The following is a 20,940-nucleotide window of genomic DNA, read 5'->3' as shown; positions in this document are numbered from 1 at the left end:
TAAATAGAACGGACACACCTCTTGGATTCAGCGATTGGTTAGCTATTGACGCTGCATTCGATTTCTCACTTCCGCTGCAACTCCGATTGGGTATTTTGCGGTCAATTATCAGCAATGTCCAATAACAAAACGATACCAGCCGGTGGTGGGTCTGGGCTTACGTTTTATATCAACATTTTATGCAGACGTCACTTCAATTACAATTCCATTCCCAGGCAAGTCTGTATAAATATAAGCAAATAGGTTATTTGATAGAAGTAATACCAAAAATACGTAAGCATATTTCTAAACGAACATAGCTACAACATTTACTGATTAAATCCTAGTTATTTGGCTTGACGGTTTCGTGCGTGTGCACGTTCTGCCATTGTGCATTTTGGCGCTCGCTTTCTTGCACAGCGAGGCAAGCAAGCAAGTCGTGTGGGGAGGGGAAACGAAAAGCCCAGCAACAGCATCAAGAAAACGAACCAGCAAACTGCTCAAGCTAGCAAGGGTGAGTAAATACATACAGCAATTTATTAGCTACTTAACTCATCTTAGTTAGTTACAACCCCCCCACCAACACACACATTGCAATCAATCAGACTCAAGTAAAAAGTATTGAGGATAACGCTTGATAAATTGTTAACGTTAGCTACTTAGCCGGTGGTGAACAGCTAGCTATCTCATTTTAATGCTAGCCGGGCGGGGGTTGGGACAAACACAAGTGTACATGCGCTTACGGCTATTTAGCTAGATTGGAATGCCTCTCTGTAAATGTTACATTATCGTTTGCGAACTGGAACAAATTAAAACAATTAGCTAACTAGTTAATGTACCCCTATTTATTTTAGAGGACATGGCCATGTGTTGTATGAAGCAAAACATATGCTTGCCAGCTAGCCGTGTTGGCTAACTTAGCAAATGTTAACCTAGCATGGTTTTTAATTCGAGTGATTCCCTGGCTTTAAACGGACGATCATCTAGCTGTATCATGGTTTTATACTAGCTAGTTATCTAACTAACTAGTACCAATGAACAGCTGACCAATATAAATTGCACGCATTTCTTAACTTTTGTTTCTATGTTTAATAGGTTTTATTTCAAACTTTCCATTTCCAAGTTGGGACGTGCCCCTTGTTAACTCATTTGAGGTACTGCTACCAAACCATGGGCAAGAAGACTCGTGAAAATGATGATGATGCCTCGGGCTCATCTTCAGAAGAGGAAGAATTTATTGTGGAGAAGGTTCTGGATAGAAGAACGGTGAAGGGCCGAGTTGAATTCTTCCTTAAGTGGAAAGGCTATTCAGAGTAAGTCCATCTGGGGGATTCCTCACAAAACAAGACCATGATTTTGTAGATTTTCACGAAGTGTAAATCCATAAAGGGTCCTTTGGAGAAAGTATTGTTGATCTATGTTTGAGTTTTGTATCTTAAAGCATAAGTGAGGAATGGTTAATTGAAGTTGGAATATTTGACATTTTTGGCCATCAGTGGGTGCTACAAAGCAAAAGCTGGTGTCATATAAAGCTTTACTGCTTGATTTGGCTCACTTTTCAATATATTGTTGAACATAATATAATAATTTGGTGGGTGCTTGTATATGTACTACTTCACACATAGGCGCACACAAAGACATTTAGGAGCACAAGGAAAGATAATTGAGGTAATAAAGATAGAATCCTTAATTTCAGGTCACACAGCAAAATATTTAGGCGCATATGTGAGTAAAATGGTCACGCTGTAGAGGCCTGAAAAGTGTGTATTAATATGCACGTGTGAAGTATTTTTTTTCCATATCTAAGTAGTTATGGGGCATAGCTTTAAAACTAGCAGAGATCCTACTCTGGAACTTGTATATGCAAATAGTATGTTATGTTCAACAATGGCTGCATTCCAAACCCATAAAAGACACACCCTCAACCCACAAATTAAATGGACACTTTTGATGACGCATCATGACGTAAGATGAGTTGACACTTGCAGAAATGTGTCACTCGTTCGTCCCACGGTTGTGTTTTCAGTCATCATGGAACCACCGGTAGCTGTTGTGTGTGCTTTATATGCGCTACAGTCAATTATGATTGCAATTCGTGTCTTGGCTAGAAGACCACGCATCCGCGGACATCGAATATTATGCATCCGATGGTACCAGGAAAATCGAAAATTGTGAGTTGAGTGTGATGTCAGGGAAAGTTGTATGCGCTAGCTAACGTTTTCAAAAGCAAACTAAAACTTTTACGATATGTTTGTGCCGTCATGTGCATTAGTAGCACAGTTTCTAACTTATTTACATTTGTTTTTACTTACACTTGTATATTGACGTTGGTTTTAAGTTTTGGCAGACTTTTCTTAGTGGATCATCTTAAATTTTAATTATGGGGTGTTTCAGGCCCCGGCGTGAACAGAATTGTACACTCGCATACTCGATCACAAACGAGGGCTGAACGGCTAACGTTGCCAACTTCCCATGCTTGGTTAATTGTTTGGACCGACGGCAAAGATGGCTGTGGGTATTCCCCCAATGGCATAAGGTGAGGGTAAGTGGAATATATATATATATATATATATACACACACAATCGTTCAAACGTTTGTGGTCACTAAGAAATGTCATTTTTTTTCTCGAAAGAAAAGCAAAAAAGTGTCCATTTTAAAATAACATCAAATTAATCAGAAATACAGTGTAGACATTGTTAATGTTGTAAATGGCTATTGTAGCTGGAAATGGCTGATAAAAAAAAAAAAAAGGAATATCTACATAGGCGTACAGAGGCCCATTATCAGCAACTATCAGTCCTGTGTTCCAATGGCACGTTGTGTTTGCTAATCCAAGTTTATCATTTTAAAAAGCTAATTGATCATTAGAAAACCCTTTTGCAATTATGTTAGCACAGCTGAAAACTGTTGTGCTGATTTAAAGAAGCAATAAAACTGGCCTTCTTGAGACTAGTTGAGTATCTGGAGCATCAGTAATTGTGGGTTCGATTACAGGCTCAAAATGTCCAGAAACAAAAAACTTTCTTCTGAAACTCGTCAGTCTATTTTTGTTCTGAGAAATGAAGGCTATTTCATGCGAGAAATTGCCAAGAAACTGAAGATCTCGTACAACGCTGTGTAATACTCCCTTCACAGAACAGCATAAACTGGCTCTAACCAGAATTGAAAGAGGAGTGGGAGGCCCCGGTGCACAACTGAGCAAGAGGACAAATACATTAGTGTCTAGTTGGAGAAACAGACGTCTCACAGGTCCTCAACTGGCAGCTTCATTAAATAGTACCCGCAAAACACCAGTCTCAACGTCAACAGACTCCGGGATGCTGACCTTCTAAGCAGAGTTGCAAAGAAAAAGCCATATCTCAGACTGGCCTATAAAAAGAAAAGGTTAAGATGGGCAGTCTGAGATACAGCTTTTTCTTTGCAACTCTGCCTAGAAGGTCAGCATCCCGGAGTCGCCTCTTCACAGCATTCCAGGTGAAGCTGTTTTGAGAGAATGCCATGAGTGTGCAAAGCTGTCATCAAGGCAAAGGGTGACTATTTGAAGAATCTCAAGTATATTTAAATTTTAGTCATTTAGCAGACACTCTTATCCAGAGCGACTTACAGTTAGTGAGTGCATACATTTTCATACTGGCCCCCCGTGGGAAACGAACCCACAACCCTGGCGTTGCAAGCGCCATACTCTACCAACTGAGCTACAGGGGATAGAAAATATATTTTGGTTTGTTTAACACTTTTGTTTACTACATGATTCCATATTTTTGATGTCTTCAATATTATTCTACTATGTAGAAAATAGTAAAAAAATAAAGAAAAACCCTTGAATGAGTAATTGTCCAAAATTGACTGGTACTGTATATATTTTCAATATTCATGTTTTATATTTTCAGTATTAACAAATGAAAATGCTACTCCTGTTACAGTACAAGCCGTAAAGCTTCATTTGACACTTTGCTTTGTAGCACCTACAGACGAAACATGCCGTCTTTAAAGGAGGCCTGGGTAAGGCAAAAATGAAATTGTCTCAATAATGATTTAAGAAACAAATGTCAAATATATGTCAACAATACTTCCTCCAAAGGACCCTTCCATGGATAACATTTTGATGAAAATCCCCAAAAGAAAATGGTCTTGTGGTGGTCTAGTTTCGTGTTGCTGTTACTTTGAAAAAATGTTTGCAACATGAATATGGTTCCTGTAGCAGTAGCTAGCTCATTTCTACCCCTAACAATTCATATTGGTATTTATTTTTCATGCCTTCCAGTATGTTTCACAACCAGTGTTGAAATGTTTTGGTTACCTTCATGCTCTATACAACGCTCTGATTCGTGCACACAGAGGGTTGGGTGTAAAGAAATTATTTGGGAACTCGTGAAACGGCCAGTGCAGGGGGTTTTCTGGGTCAAAATGGGGCTTAGGTGGTGGGCATGGCTTCACCATAGTCTTTATTTTAGTTCTCAAAGATTTTCTTTAAAATAGGTCCATCATTTTCTACATACTACATTTACACTGAAGACCTGGCCAAATATTTTTTTTTTTAATGCAAAAAACCCCCCCTCCCCCCTGCAGTGTGTACCTCCTATCGAATATTTTGTTGCACTTGCTCTGACATTGCATTATTCTTTGCAGAAAGCACAACACATGGGAGCCAGAGAAGAATCTCGGCTGCCCTGAGCTCATTGCTGAGTTCATGAAGACCTACAAGAAGCCTAGCAGTGGTAACGGAGGTACCACCCCCAGCAGTGGAGGTGCCAAGTCCAGCGCGGGATCATCAGGCCGCAGCAAGGAAGGCAGCAGCAAGAGGAGGAACTCTGAAGATGATGAGGAGGGGAGCAGCAACAAGGCCAAACGGAAAAAAGAGGTGCGTACCCTACCTCATGAATTGGTGTAGATAAAGCCTTACCCACATGTGCCGAATACAACCGGTGTAGATTTTACTGTGAAATGCTTACTTACGAGACTTTTCCCAACAATGCAGAGTTAAAAACTAAGAAAAATGAGCTAAAAGGAAACTAACACAATTAAAATAACAAGGAAATTATATACAAGGAGTACCGGTACAGAGTCAATGTGCGGAGGTACGAGGTAGTTGAGGTAATATGTAGGTGGGGTGAAAGAGACTAGGCAATCAGGATAATAAACAGAGTAGAAGCCGCGTGTGTGTGTGAAAGTGTCTGTCGTCGATATGCGTGTGAGCGTATGGAACGTGCGTTTGTTGAAGGGTCTGTGTAGTATGCATGGGTAGAGTCCAGTGAGTGTTCATAGAGCCAGTGCATGAGTTGGTGCAAAAACAAGGGCGGGGGGGGGGTTTATATAGTCCATGCTAGGTTGTTTACACTAGATAAGAGCTATGTGAATTGACTGCCACATGCAACTCTACAAACCAGATCATCACGTTCTGAAAGGGGGTGACTTGCATTGCAATTCGTTACCTCTCCAGCTTTTGCAGCCCACTGATAGGTCAGTCGACACTTTTAACAACCTCTTCGGTGTCCAGCCAAGTGCTGCAGCATTGTTTATTGTTGGCTAGAACAAAAGCTTGATCTCCCTGGATAACTTCATTTGCATAATTATAATCAACTGAAGATGGCTCATTTTAAACTGAAATGGTAAGCAACACCCAACTGCTCAACTTTCACTAGAATGACAAAGACTTTGTGAAATACAACTGTTCTCTCGGGTTTCTGTGCTTGTTTCCTGCTGTGGTGCCAAAGTTTCACTTGTAATGACAACAGAGATGATCAGAGGTATAATTGGTCATTTCTCCCGTCTTCCAGGATGATGTCCTGATTGCGAGAGGCTTTGAGAGAGGTCTGGAACCAGAGAAGATTATTGGAGCCACAGACTCCTGTGGAGACCTCATGTTCCTCATGAAGTGGTGAGTGTTGAGTACTTAGACATTGTTGGCCTTCATATGTTGTCCACTAGATTATGCCACTAAGAATGTCTTCAAAATGGTGACCGGAAACTGCTTAACTGAAGTGGTTGCTCACTTAAAGTTGATTTTGTTAACTATTCCACCTCTAAAACAGTGGGTCTTAAGAACTTTCTGCTTTTCCTGATCCAGTCTTGTGACAAATCTTAAATGGTCGTTGTTTCCTAAGCAGTCTGCTACAGCATATTATCTTTACATCACTATCATCATAGTAACAGGCCTGTAAATAAAGCATGTTTATTTCCTCTCGCTACAGGAAGGACTCTGATGAGGCAGATCTGGTGCTGGCCAAGGAGGCCAATCACAAGTGCCCGCAGATCGTCATAGCCTTCTACGAAGAGCGCCTCACCTGGCACGAAGACGGGGACAAGAAGGAGAAGGGCACTGTAAGCATGTAAGCAGGAAGTATCACCCCCCGACTCTGCTGGGACGACCTAGAGACAGACTCATATAGCCAGTACCAAATCGCACCCTATTCCTCCCCTTGGCCTTAACCTTTATATGTTGGCTTTTTTTTTTGTCTGGATAGGTATAAGCAGTGTAGTGGTACATTTTTCCACCACATTGCTTCTACCTTACAGCTCTGATAACATTGAAGGTTTATGGCAAAATGGATGGTTTGGGAGCGATTTGGGACCAACTGACCCCCCCCACCCCTTTGCAATGACCATAACAAAAACCACACAAACCAACGATGGAGGACATTGCCCACTTCTTCATGATACCCACCTCCATTTCCCAATGTACAGGTTAATTTCCCTGAATAACAAAGAGCCCAACCTAGCCATTTTACACACAAACTGAGAAGGATGAGGGAAGACTGGGGGTTTTGGAGGTGGTGAAACAGGCGGGCTGCACTCACTACTGGGGACGCTTGTGGTTTTTCTTTCCTCTTGCTTTATTCCCTTTCTGTATATCTTTTTATTTTTGCTGTTTGAAAAACTACACCACGGGATATGATTGTGTAAGTACGATTCTAGATTCTGTGGTACCCTGTCTAGGTACAGGCAGCCATCTTAAGGTGACTTGGAAGGTAGTAGTCTTAACTGAGGGCTAACGTTAAAATGGCCACGTCTATAAAAGCATGGTCCAGTGCCCTGTATAAAATTCCTGCCTACTTCCTGAATCATGGCCTGTTTTTTAATGGGATTCAAGAGTATATCATTGAATTCATGGAAACGTGGTCATTTTAAGATTTAAAATTATATTCCTATTAGTGGATTAATTTACTTCTACCCAATGCCTTTTATGAAGTTTTTTCGATTACGAAAAAAACTATTGAAAAATCTTCATGAAAGCCATCAGTCAGAAGTAAATTAATCTATTAATATAATTTTACATGCATCTTAAATGACTGTGTTTTCATGAATTTGATCTACTCTTGAATCCCATTCAAAAACAGTATGGGACATGATCCAGGAAGTAGGTGGGACTTTCATAGAGGATTCACAAAGCGTCTCATCGGAGTAGGAGTGCTGATCCAGGATCAGGTCCCACCTGTCCATATATTCTTATTAATTGTGATCTAAAAGGTAAAAAAATAGATCCTGGATCAGGCACTCTGGGGAAACTTTGAATGAGCCCTCGACATGTTTGCCCAGGGAAGATGACAGCCTTGCAAGTCTTAACAAACCTCGAACATAACAGTAGTTATGCGGTAGAAAAAATACAGTTTTATCGTCATCAGATCACCTACTAGGACCCCTTGGTAGAATAATCTCCCCTGCTTCTTTTTTTGTTCAGTAGTTTTAGTCCAACTTTGATGTTCTAAGGTCAATATGGTCTCTGTAAGGACTCCATGTCTTGTTTTATTTCTCAAAATATTCGCTAGTATCACCTACATTTCAATATTTATTTTTTTATTTTTATCCATTGTCTTCTGTTTTTTATCTTCCCCATGTCAACTAATCATGTAGGTCCGATTCCATTGCTAAGATCATGAACATTTAGTCAGAGTATCTGCTTTTTCATAACTTGGAATTGGATTCTTCTGATTACCTTTTTTTTTTATCAAACAATTTTATCACAAGCACAAATAAGCAAATATTACAGATGCACAGACGGGCCACTTCAAAAGTTGTACCAAATGTTTCAAGCCATCTTTATTTGCAAATGTGAATGACCATTGATTGCTATATATATATATATATAGTAAACACGTTATCACAGCGTTGCTTAATTGGAACCCGAACCTTCCTTAGTTCAGAAGTCAGTTGACAATCAGCATGCCACATGCTCTGCAGTAGAAAGTGAAACCAAACCAGCATACTGAATGATTTCATCAAGGTATGCCACCCTGTGGCTAAATGGCTCAGCCAAAGTGCTCTGCTCAGTGCCCTGAGTTGGAGAATGGGATAAGGCAGATCTGGGCTTACTTCCAGACAGTGTTCCTTCATGGGAATGCTTATCGATCTATTTTTAACATTTTAAGATCCCTTTCAGTGCTTTTGAGTATTAAGTGGTGAAATCCACACAACCTTCAGAGTATTTGTTCCACTTGCTATCACTGTAAGTTGATTTTAAAGGGAGTTGTAGAAAGATAATTTGTCCTGACCTGAATTTATAGTTTTATCTTTCTTGTTAATGCTAAATAATGAAAATAAATTGGGAAGACAATGTTATCCACATAATTTGCTTCATATTAGATTATTTTTTTAAACTACCTATTCTATCCAGTCTTTGTGTTGAATGTAGTAACGAGAGCTTTGAGTTTGTATTCACTGCCTTTGCGTTTTGTGTTCACGTTTTATATTTAGTTGCCCATGATATCACATCCAAATGTGTGGTAACAAAGAGCAAGGTTGTTTAGTCACAGAATAGAGGCAAAGTATTCCAGTATATTTGGTGGAGCCTATATCATTGAGTTGATAATGGACAGATTGCTGTGTATTGTGGTCAAATATACTCTTTTTCAATTTGTGATGTTTATTTTTATATAGGAGCAACTGAGTCCTGAGTTGTCTTGTCACTGTAGTCATAGAAACAAATGAAAGATATCCTTCTCTCTTCAGAAACGTCCCTATTCAGGACAAATGTAACGGTTGTCCATTTTTCATGTTTATTATTATTCACAAATTTACTCTCAGATTTCATTTGAAGTCCATTTTTGATCATGGTTTTTTTTCTTCAAAATGTTCTGCATTTGGTGTATTTTACCATTTTTTAAATGCTCTGCAAATTTGGGTTTTATATGTATTGTAGTAAACTGTTTTCAACATTCAAAGGACTGGTGATGTTTCTACTAGAGTACTGTGCACTAGTCATATTGAACCAGCAGATGGAGCCATTTGGCATGTCACTGGCCATTTCAGAAATGAAATCCTGAAATGGACCTATTGTGAGTATTTATTGCCCGTAATCTAATCTCATTGCCCACATTACAGAGAATACGCATTGTATCTTATCGAGAGATTCAATGATTGATATACTAATAGTAGATTTATTCATGGACTAGGCTGTCAAGTCAGACTTTTTTAAAAAACAGTTTAATTCAAGAGTGCAATGTAGGCGACAGATGGAATATTGACTCCTTTTAATGCAACCCTGTGTGTGTATATGTATAGTTCATATATATATATTTCAATGGAATATTCTCTTCCACCTGGCCTGTATGAAACAGCTTTATATAGGGAAGTCTTCAACTAAGCCCTAGAGTTATTCCTGCTTCGATTACATGGTGATCACGAACATTTACAAAGTGCTTACTCACCATTTAATAATCAAGGAACTGCAAAAATACTTTAGTAATGATTAGTAAATGGTTTAATGTGGGAGTAATTATTAGTAAATGGTGAACACACAATTTATAAAATATGGACCTTTAAAATAAGGTGTTACCCATCCTGGTAGTGAATGAATAAGCACATACTGTATATTAGACATAGAAGAAAATCACTGAATGCCTTATAACCATTTGCTCATATAATACCATATAACAGCCTAACTACATATTTCAATTGTCCCCCCCTGCCCACTTTAGATAAGTGTTTAAATATTAGGCTACATATAATTCAATAGAAGATAACCGAGAGAGGGAGACTGCCAGTTCCTTAATGTTTTGGCTGTAGCCAACGGCTGCATTAAGGAACTGGTAGACTCTCCCTTTCTCTTTTTTAAAATATTAGGCTACATATCGAACCCACAATTGCTGATGATCCAGATACTCAACTAGTCTCAAGAAGGCCAGTTTTATTGCTTCTTTAATCAGCACAACAGTTTTCAGCTGTGCTAACATAATTGCAAAAGGGTTTTCTAATGATCAATTAGCCTTTTAAAATGATAAACTTGGATTAGCAAACACAACGTGCCATTGGAACACAGGACTGATGGTTGCTGATAATGGGTCTCTGTTCGCCTATGTAGATATTCCATAAAAAAATCAGCCGTTTCCAGCTACAATAGCCATTTACAACATTAACAATGTCTACACTGTATTTCTGATCAATTTGATGTTATTTTAATGGACAAAAAAATAGCATTTCTTTCGAAAACAAGGGCATTTCTAAGTGACCCCAAACTTTTGAACGGTAGTGTATATTTTTTTGGGGGGGGCCAGCCCACCCTAATAAAATATAATCCTTCTGGTAATTGCCAGAATTGCCAGATGGACAATCCGCCCATGCCTGTTGGTTCTATCTCTCTATCTATTTAGAATGCTACATTTAGGTGGGTAGAATTTTCCATGCAAAAAAAAGAAAAAGCTCTTCCACTCCAAATGGAATGCAAAGGTCACCAGTAAATTATCCAGCCTGTGGGACCATTAAACCCAGCAGAGGGAGTGAACAGCAGGGGATTTTATGGAGCCTGTAGGAGTCTGCTCACTCTACTGAAGAACTGGGAGTGGTGCAGTGGGAGAGGATCTGTAGTACTCTATGTTCCGATTGGCTATTCTTCTCCCAAAGTGTGCACTTGTACACCTGCCTTTATGGATTTAAAAGGAATGGAATGACTGGTGTAAGGAATAAACTGGAAACTCCCTCCAGCCATGCTTGCGCCAATCAAATGCATGAAGGGGAGTGAAGGAGTGCACACTTATGGAGAAGGGTAGAGAATCAGAAGGCATCCTTAGTCAGGACCAGGGGAGCTTTCTCTGTCCATGATGTGTATGGTGAATAAGCCCCAAGGCTGAGGCGTCTCTGGAAGAATATGAGCATTCTAGAGAGGGTTGAATCAAACCAACCAGGGAGGGACTACGGACGAGAATTTGTTGTCTAGCTAAATCAGGCACTAATATTACTGACATTACTAATATTACTGATATTACACCCCAGTATTGTGTGTATCTGTTGTGTACTGTTAAAATACAATATATGGATTTCAGGTGAGGATTGTTGCATTGATGTCATGGAGTGTGAGCAGACCTGACAAATTGACTGAGCACAGGTACTATTAAGTGTGTGTGGGTTGCTTTCTTTCATTAAAAGCGTGCGCGCCAGCCTCCCCAAGCATAACCCATGCTGTATATTAAGTGTGTTTGTGTAACTTTCAGTGTAAATGAGTTCCAGGGGGCATTGCCTGTGGAAGCGGTTGGTTGTCTTGCTACACATCATCACACATGAGTGTTGAGGGGGCTACTGTGCAGCTGGGGTTGTTAGTCGGGAAGGGAAGGACGACTGCAGTGGGCTTGATCAATGTTGCTTGGGCTGTTCAGCAACACCCACACTGCAACTGAATTTATACAGAATATATTATTGTATTTTGCTGTTAAATGTATAAGTTATAATGATACTGTATTTCAATAGGGGCTGTGTGTCTGAATATCTCTGAGACCAATGCCATGTCATGTGGTCTTACTGGTGTTCTGATCAGGTCTGCACAGCTGTCCTCCAGCTGTTGTTCTGTGGGTCAGTGATGGCTTCTGTAACAGCCTCTCACAGCACAGAACCAGACCTGGGTTCAATTACTATTTGAAATAATTTTGAATACCTTATCTGTGCTTGATTGATCTTTCCTGGCTTAATGGACCAAATAAATAGTTCCAAAACTGCAAACCCCGCCCATCTGGCACACAGGCTAGAGCAAATGCTCAGTGTTTGAAAGATTTTCAATAGTATTTGAACCCATTCTCTGGCATCAGCTTCTCACAGCACAGTGCAGTAAAGAACTGATCACTGATCCGTATGAAGGTGATTGCAGCGTGATGCTCTAATTTGACTTACTATCATGGTTAATGTGCACTAAGAAGGCAGCAGAGAGAGACAAAGCTTCTCCGATTGTAGCGTAGGGCACTATATAGGGACTAGTGTTCCATTTGGGACGCAACCATTGTGTCCCCCTCCCCTGGCGGGATTGCGACCAACCCTTTCCACCGACTCCCTTCACTTCCCTCCTCCATCCTTCTTTCCCTCCCTCCCTCCCTTCATCTCTTCTCCTGACCAAGGCAGAGAGTTATAGCTACCATAAAAGGCAGGTAATGCATTGTTAACTAATTCTGTCTGCTCAGAGCTGATATATCCCTCGCTCTAAATCTCAATGCTTCCAATAAAATGTAAATGCTAATGCTTGGCCCCTATGAGCAGATATCATTTAACCAGGCTAGCTAGAGTTACATGCTGGATGCAGAGTGTGAAACGACTGACTAGTCCTGAGAGAAGAGGGGGAATCCAGGAAAGGAGAAATGAGGAGGAAAGGTTCCTATGGGCATGTCTTTGTTATGTTGTTGTTGAGTAACCTACATGTGGTGGGACTGGGTTCATTCAAGTTCTCCTTTCTCACCCATGAAACCAGCAAAGAATTAGACTGGCCTAATTACTGGATATAATGCAAGATGTTGCATGATACGATATTGCATGATATGTCCATGTTAATACAGCCAGTGTCATACTCAGTGGAACCATGGGTTTCTAAATATTGATCCTCTTCTAGATTTCAATTATCCAGCTCTGTTTCTCTGCCATTTGTTAAGGACGGTGATTTGTGTTCCTTCGTAACTCTGGTTTGTCCGGTAATTACATCATAAATTAATTTGCACAAAAGAATGGGAGAGAAAGAAGATTGAAAGCATTAAGTATGCCGTTCATGGTTGGTGGCGGAAAATGAATTGATATGCAATGCATGCACACACTCAACGATTCCAATGTTTTAGTAATTGTATAATGGAATCATTTGATGAAAATATTCCAATACAACAAAAGTTTATATTCCCGCAAGCTTCAGATGATAAATTTCTAATTTTGTGAGTAGCTAAATAAGAGGCACAAATAACTGAAAATAGCTCATTGTTATAACAAGTGTTATTACATTGTTATAAACTAAAAGGGTTTCTTTGTACCACTACATTATAAGAACATAATACATTGTTAGAAGAAAAGGTATGGTATCCATCATATTAAATAGTGTGACTCTTTGGACTGTAACAAATACTATGGATTGACCAATTTGTTTTTCAGTGCACTCCTCTTGACCACAGTACAACTACTGAACCATGGGTAGTATTCATCAGGGAGGGACTAACGACTAGATTTACCTGAACTTGAATACAGTGTGCCCTAATGAATACGATCCAGGTCCTCCTAATTTACAATGCAGCAGTTAAGAGGAGAGCTCTAGAACCAAATTAATCCTGATTAATTTTATCGTCCCTGTTGGTAAATTACACATGGAGATTGGGACTGTCGCAATGGATTGCCTGAACATTATAACAACAGCTGAAGCTGTTAGAAGAAGTTACTCTGGGATGGAGCTCTCTTTGCCATGTTTAAATTCCTATTAGACAAGCCTAAGTTACCCAGCAGCTGCACAATGTGATTCAGAGGCTAATTAAGGAATATAATGAGCTTCCCTTGTGGTGAAAAATGCATTCTCAGCAGGGACTTTGAAGTACCACAAACAGGCTATGTAGATCAGCCATTTGAACGGGATCCTTTTGGAGGTTGCATTGTCCAATATCTACCCTAGAATTAAGCAGTAAGGCCAGAGGAGGTGTGGTATATGGCCAATATACCATGGCTAAGGGCTGTTCTTAAGCACGACACAATGCGGAGCCCTTAGCCGTGGTATATTGGCCATATATCACTAACACCCTAGGAGCCTTATTGCTATTATAAATTGGTTACCAACATAATTACAGCAGTAAAAATACCTGTGGTATATGGCATTCAGGGCTCGAACCACCCAGTTTATAATAGCAGTTAGAATACATGCCCAATACATAGCTTAATTCTAAGTAGTGTTTCAGGGTGGGTAAGGAAACAGAGCATCAGCCAGAGTGGAGATAGAGATGTGCTTACAGGGTGGAAAACTGAACAGATACCTGCATCCCATGATATCCTCACTGGTGAGTCCACACACACAGCTGCCAGTGTAGATATTCTGAGGCTTAAACGATAAGGGGAAGGACAGCCAAAAGTGCTCCCTGGCCCTATCCTATCCTCCATCACCCAGCCTCAGGCCCCCTGCCTCTTCCCTCAGCTTTGCGCCCCCTGTCCTCCCTTGGCCCAAAGGAATCACGGCTGCCTGACTATTGGGCCGTTTCGGACAGCATGTGTCCCTGCATTTTACTACAGAGACTTATTGGCGCCCTTTTACGTTGAAAAGTCGGCTTGTATTTCCTAAAGAGGTGGAATGTGTGGTCAGCATTAATCCGCTCACATTCAGCCCAGACACGTTCTGGCTCTCTGGCTCTTAGCCCTGCCCAAACCCCTGACTGGGTGCTGCATGTTTACCGCTCACCACTGACCAAGGCATGCTAGAGCCAAGCGGAGAGTCGTTTCTGCGTATCCCTCTATCCGAGCATAATTCTGCGCCATGAAGTATCTAATGTTACACTCTCTCAATGAATGGTATTATATGCTTGAGGTTTCACTATCGGGGATCAAGTGAAAAACACGGCTGTGACTGTAGAACTGAGAAGCCACATTTGGCAGTGGAGAGAAAAAACAAATGGCCACATCTGTCTGATGTTAAACTATGCACTAGACCTGGGTTCAAATAGGATTTGATTTTACTTTCAACGAATGTAACTATGCTTGACTGAGCTTGCCTGGTGCAATGGCACCAATGGAAAAGTTCCAAAAGTGCAAACACTGCTCATCTTGCACCCCAGGCAGGCTCAATCGAATGCACAAAGATTTCAAATACTATTTGAACCCAGGTCTGCTCTGTCTGCACTTCATAAATTTCAACTGGAGATTGTCAGACGATAACTGAAGTGGCCATTAGAAAGAAACACACTCTTTCAATGGGGGCTTAGGGTTCAGAGAGCCTGTAGAATCCTCTGGATTTCCAACTGAGATATTTCTTTCATCACAAAATGTCGATCTCATATTAATTGATTCAGCAAGGAGTTGGATCTGGCAAAAAAGTTTAAGTGCCATACTTTCAGTGCCTTTGACTCAAAATAGAATCCTTTCCACAAGAGGAAGCAGGTTTAAGAAGCACAGTGGACTTTTGATGCTCATAGGTTAAGTGTGGTGTAGATTACCAATCCTTCTTGCTCTGGATATTTGCATGCACCGGATTGTGTGCATGCATAATGCATTCACAACAGTTCCAAGCCCTTTATATCAGAAGAGGACAGAAGTAGGAAGTATCTTTGATTACGTTGAGAATGTATTTGATCATAGACAGTGTGTCATCATCAGATCATTCATTTCTAGTGATTGAGAAGAGGTGGCACAAGCCACATGACCATAATACATTTAACAAAATGTTGAAAGTATTTTTTGTAATTTTGTAGCTTTATTGAAGAGATGTGTTAAAAAAAACAGGGAAGGGTGAGTCAAAGGGCAGTGGGGTGGATTCGAACCCATGCCAACTCTGGCATATACAGTTGAAGTCGGAAGTTTACATACACTTAGGTTGGAATCATAAAAACTAGTTTTTCAACCACTCCACAAATTTCTTGTTAACAAACTATAGTTTTGGCAAGTCGGTTAGGACATCTACTTTGTAAATGACACAAGTCATTTTTCCAACAATTGTTTACAGACAGGTTATTTCACTTATAATTCACTGTATTCCAGTGGGTCAGAAGTTTACATACACTAAGTTGACTGTGCCTTTAAACAGCTTGGAAAATTCCAGAAAATGATGTCATGGCTTTAGAATCTTCTGATAGGCTAACTGACATCATTTGAGTCAATTGGAGGTGTACCTGTGGATGTATTTCAAGACCTACCTTCAAACTCAGTGCCTCTTTGCTTGACATCATGGGAAAATCAAAAGAAATCAGCCAAGACCTCAGAAAAATTTGTGGACCTCCACAAGTCTGGTTCATCCTTGGGAGCAATTTCCAAACACCTGAAGGTACCACGTTCATCTGTACAAACAATAGTACGCAAGTATAAACACCATGGGACCACGCAGCCGTCATACCGCTAATGGAAGGAGACGCATTCTGTCTACTAGAGATGAACGTACTTTGGTGCGAAAAGTGCAAATCAATCCCAGAACAACAGCAAAGGACCTTGTGAAGATACTGGAGGAAACAGGTATAAAAGTATCTATATCCACAGTAAAACGAGTCCTCTATCGACATAACCTGAAAGTCCGCTCAGCAAGGAAGAAGCCACTGCTCCAAAACCGCCATAAAAAAGCCAGACTACGGTTTGCAACTGCACATGGGGACAAAGATCGTCCTTTTTGGAGAAATGTCCTCTGGTCTGATGAAACAAAAATAGAACTGTTTGTCCATAATGACCATTGTTATGTTTGGAGGAAAAAGGGTGTTGCTTGCAAGCCGAAGAACACCATCCCAAGCGTGAAGCACGGGGGTGGCAGCATCATGCTGTGGGGGTGCTTTGCTGCAGGAGGGACTGGTGCACTTCACAAAATAGATGGCATCATGAGGAAGGACATTTATTTGGATATATTGAAGCAACGTCTCAAGACATCAGTCAGGAAGTTAAAGCTTGGTCGCAAATGGGTCTTCCAAATGGACAATGACCCCAAGCATACTTCCAAAGTTGTGGCAAAATGGCTTAAGGATAACAAAGTCAAGGTATTGGAGTGGCCATCACAAAGCCCTGACCTCAATCCTATAGCAAATTTGTGGGCAGAACTGAAAAAGCATGTGCGAGCAAGGAGGCCTACAAACCTGACTCAGTTACACCAGCTCTGTCAGGAGGAATAGGCCAGAATTCACCCAACTTATTGTGGGAATCTTGTGGAAGGCCACCCGAAAGGTGGTTAAACAATTTAAAGTTAAACAATTTAAAGGCAATGCTACCAAATACTAATTGAGTGTATGTAAACTTCTGACCCACTGGGAATGTGATGAAAGAAATAAAAGCTGAAATAAATCATTCTCTCTACTATTATTCTGACATTTCACATTCTTAAAATAAAGTGGTGATCCTAACTGTCCTAAATCAGGGAATCTTTACTAGGATTAAATGTCATGAATTGTGAAAAGCTGAGTTTAAATGTATTTGGCTAAGGTGTATGTAAACTTCCGACTTCAACTGTACAAGTTACAATATTGATACGGCAAGGTTTAATGGTCAGTTTTACCACGTAGCATTTGACCAACTACTAGACATGATAAGAGCAAAGAGAGGAGAGACAGCATCATGTGTTTCCACTACTGACCTCTCCTCTATGGCATGCCTCCACCTGGTTTGTTTTAGTGAGTTGTTGTAAAAAAGGCAGACGCCATATGGGAAAGGTACAATATATCATGCAATTTTGGAAAGGATCAGTTTAAACTAGAGTAGAATAAGAAACATTGAATTTATCTGTAACACTTTACCTAAAGCTTGCAGGTATGATGCATTATGATGCAGTTATAATGCATTAGGATGCATTATAATGCATTATGATGCATTATGATGCAGTTATAATGCATTGTAAGGCTTGTCATAAGCATGTAGGCCTATTACCCCCTTATACTAGGGTTTCATCTTTTATCTGGTCAGTGATACAACATAGATGGTTAAGGCTTTATTTCCCTGAGATTAAGTATTGATCCAGGTAAAAAGGTGGGAATTATCCACCACTTTCACATCTCAGAGCTACTGAACAGTATATCTAGGTTGAAGAACGTAATCCTAACATGTTATTTTCAACTTGAATAGACTTCCTCTCCAGAGTGTGTTGTTACTTTACAACGATCAGCTCTAAAAAGGAGACTTTACTCCAAATTATGTGAAAATGTATGTCAGATGTGTTGCCTTGACGACAGGAAGGGCAAAGGAGGGCCACCTCGGACTAAGTAGCTCATCTGTTTCCTATTGGCTGGGGGAGAGAGAGAAAGAAAGAGGGAGAGATTGAGAGAGGGGAGAAAGAGAGAGTATGAGAGAGAGAGAGAGATATTGAGAGATATTGCTGAGGAGTATTTCTGTCTGTAATAAAGTCTGACCACTGGGTATACTTACAGCCCCGCCTGAAGCTGCTCCATTCTACTGACTGCCAACCCACTGGGCCTTGGGTTTACAACACCTGCTGCGTCTGGTTCCCCTACATAAATCCAGGTGCTCCTGAACAGGCGTCTCTTTCTGCAGCCGCCACAGGGAGGCTGAAGGATGGAAGAGGGAGGAAGGGAGGGAAGCGGGAGGCAGGAGGAGAGGGGATGGAGGGTGTGGGCTGGAAGGCAAGGGCTATGAGTTCTTAAAATGCCCCAGTCACCATTCAGCAGAAAAAAGCCAATGTTTTGAAAGCTGGGGGATCCCTATTCCCACCGCTGAGAGTAGGCCTATAACTTTACCACTCAATGCTTGTTTAACTGTCAATTGTGAAATTACAGTGTACACTGAAAATGAATTAATCATAGCTTGAATTAATCATTGTTTCATAGCTTTAAAATATAACAGTGGCAGTGGGGCTGATCACATCATGCCTGCTGAGGTTCATGAGTGGTGGGAAGGGAACAGCCCTACCCTCTCGGCCCCACACTGCCCCCTGGCCCTCAGCATGGGATTTGCAGCTACTGAGCTGATAAACCCTATAAATGATTTCTCTCTCAGCAGCTCAACCAGCTCCTCCAGCTCAACACAGTACATCCTGCGCTCTCTGCTGATTGATTCATGTACTGTGGTTGGCATTTTATGGCTGTTTTATTACCCTCCTGCAATTTACCAGGCTTTATGTGCCTTCACTGTCCAGTGGGTGGAGCACAGCACGAGCGCATTGGAGCCATAGGTGTGCCCACAGCACAAGTGCACTGGAACCAGTGTTGGGGAGTAGTGAACTACATGTAGTTCAACTAGTAATTGAACTACATTTTCCAGTAGCTTGGTGGTAGTTGAAATCAATTGAAATCTAGGTAGTGTTTTCAGTAGTTTCTGTTGTTGTTATTACCATGTAGCGGTGTAGCTAACTACTGGATCTACACCCTACTTTTGCTAAAATAAAATAAAATATGGGTGAAGTAGGCAATAGTTTCCTTTCTTTTTCAGCATCAGACCTGCCTAATTTTCTATTAAATATAGTTTTTGTGTTTAGTAGACTAATTTACACACTCTCTTAACATGTGACCCCAAAGTGATCTGTTCTTGCGATATGTAGTCTGACATTTCAGAGTTACATATCATTTTTCACCAAGTAGTTTGGATGTAGTGAACTACTTTCAAAGTAACGTTAGTTAAGTAAACTACAATTTTCTTAAAGGGACAATAAGTAGTTGAAACAATAACAAAGAGGGCTCCCCACCCCTGTTTCGGTAAAAAGCTGAGGGAACGGGCTGGATAAATGTAACCACTCTCAAATTCATAAACAGGACTATGGATGCAAGGACCTACCATCCATGATACCAAAAGTATAGTTTTAACCATGTTTTGAGGCTGTAAGTCATTTGTTTACATTTACTTTGTTTACAAACATTGGAGTAAAACAAGCTATATTTTGTGTTCTGATGGGGTACGACAGTTGAACTAAGCTCATGAGGCATTTATAAGTTATATTCTTCAAGAATCAATGGGTACATATCATTCATTTATAAGTCCAGAAATTGATGTAGCAACCGCAGATTGCCCCTTTAACCTCTTAAACGTAACTACATTTAATCATAAATGTAATCTTCATAATCCCCTAAAGTAATTATTTATCATGAGGGCCATAAACAATAACTAGTAATGCTGCATACTCAAAGAAAGGTTAAAATCTCACCGTTCTGGTATTTTTTAAAATAAATTGCTGAGTTGTAGTATTCCAGGCATTTGCGTTGTTAGTGGGTGTGACATAGGGTTCAGCCAGGAGTTGATGGACAGTCGGAAGAGCGAAGTAAATGGTAGGAGGGACATCCCAGCTTCAAGTGGTGTCAGATTTCACATCTGACTTACACAAGCAGAAAATACATTCTCTTTTGTCCATGAGAATCAGGGCTACCGCTCAATTTATTTTATTTTACCTTTATTTAACTAGGCAAGTCAGTTAATAACAAATTCTTATTTACAATGACGGCCTACACCGGCCAAACCCGGACGACACTGGGCCAATTGTGCGCCGCCCTATAGGACTCCAAATCACGGCCGGTTGTGATACAGCCTGGATTCGAACCACGGGGTCTGTAGTGACGCCTCAAGCACTGAGATGCAGTGCCTAATGCAAGGCATTTCGATCTATGGGGTCCACATATCCGGTACCAGAACCACGCAGGTCCCCAAAACAGAGGACTTTATATTTAAGAGGTTTTAATGGTAGCTTCAGTGTAGCTTAATTTCTTCCAGTTTGAACTAATTGGTAGTTTGGTAAACTATATTTTCAGATTAGCATCCCCAACACTGACTGGAACCATGCATGTATGGACTGAACACACGTACCGTAGGCTACGTACGTAAATTTGCATGCACACATACCTGCACACACACGCACGCACATTTATCATTTATTCGAGATGGTTCAGCATGAAGTGGGTATTAACACAATGTGGATGAATCACTTTTCAAATAATTCAAAGGATTGGCTCACCCTGCAAGGCTGCTGAAGGAGGGCTCTGGCCATTGTCATATCATAATATCACCATCAGAGGGCATCCCCCCCCAGTGGACTGTGTTGGAGGTTGGAGCACCAATGGTCGGGCTACATTCCTCAGCCCTGATTGGTTAAGTGAGTGCCAGAACACAACGCACTGACCATTTCTTTTGAGTGT

The 20,940-nt window shown here is 40.7% G+C and overlaps 1 protein-coding gene and 1 long non-coding RNA gene across 2 annotated transcripts; one reads left to right on the top strand and one right to left on the bottom strand.

The window, feature by feature from the left end:
• The first annotated feature begins 103 nt into the window (after window positions 1-103).
• Window positions 104-9,138, top strand: cbx5 (chromobox homolog 5 (HP1 alpha homolog, Drosophila)). Its single transcript, XM_041856670.2, has 5 exons — window positions 104-493; window positions 1,075-1,292; window positions 4,610-4,841; window positions 5,758-5,858; window positions 6,172-9,138. The coding sequence occupies exons 2-5, from the start codon at window positions 1,150-1,152 to the stop codon at window positions 6,311-6,313; spliced, it is 618 nt and encodes a 205-aa protein (XP_041712604.1). The 5' UTR covers window positions 104-493; window positions 1,075-1,149; the 3' UTR covers window positions 6,314-9,138.
• An 8,122-nt stretch (window positions 9,139-17,260) lies between these two features.
• Window positions 17,261-20,200, bottom strand: LOC123482253. The gene is made up of 3 exons (XR_006657625.1): window positions 19,959-20,200; window positions 18,230-18,437; window positions 17,261-18,089 (listed from the first exon to the last, which is right to left on the bottom strand). It is a non-coding gene; the product is annotated as an uncharacterized LOC123482253 (long non-coding RNA).
• Window positions 20,201-20,940: the final 740 nt, after the last annotated feature.

Source organism: Coregonus clupeaformis, chromosome 30 (genome assembly GCF_020615455.1).
Source record: "Coregonus clupeaformis isolate EN_2021a chromosome 30, ASM2061545v1, whole genome shotgun sequence".
NCBI lineage: Eukaryota > Metazoa > Chordata > Actinopteri > Salmoniformes > Salmonidae > Coregonus > Coregonus clupeaformis.
Note: the sequence above shows the minus strand (reverse complement) of the source record. Positions and strands in the feature narration are given on the sequence as shown.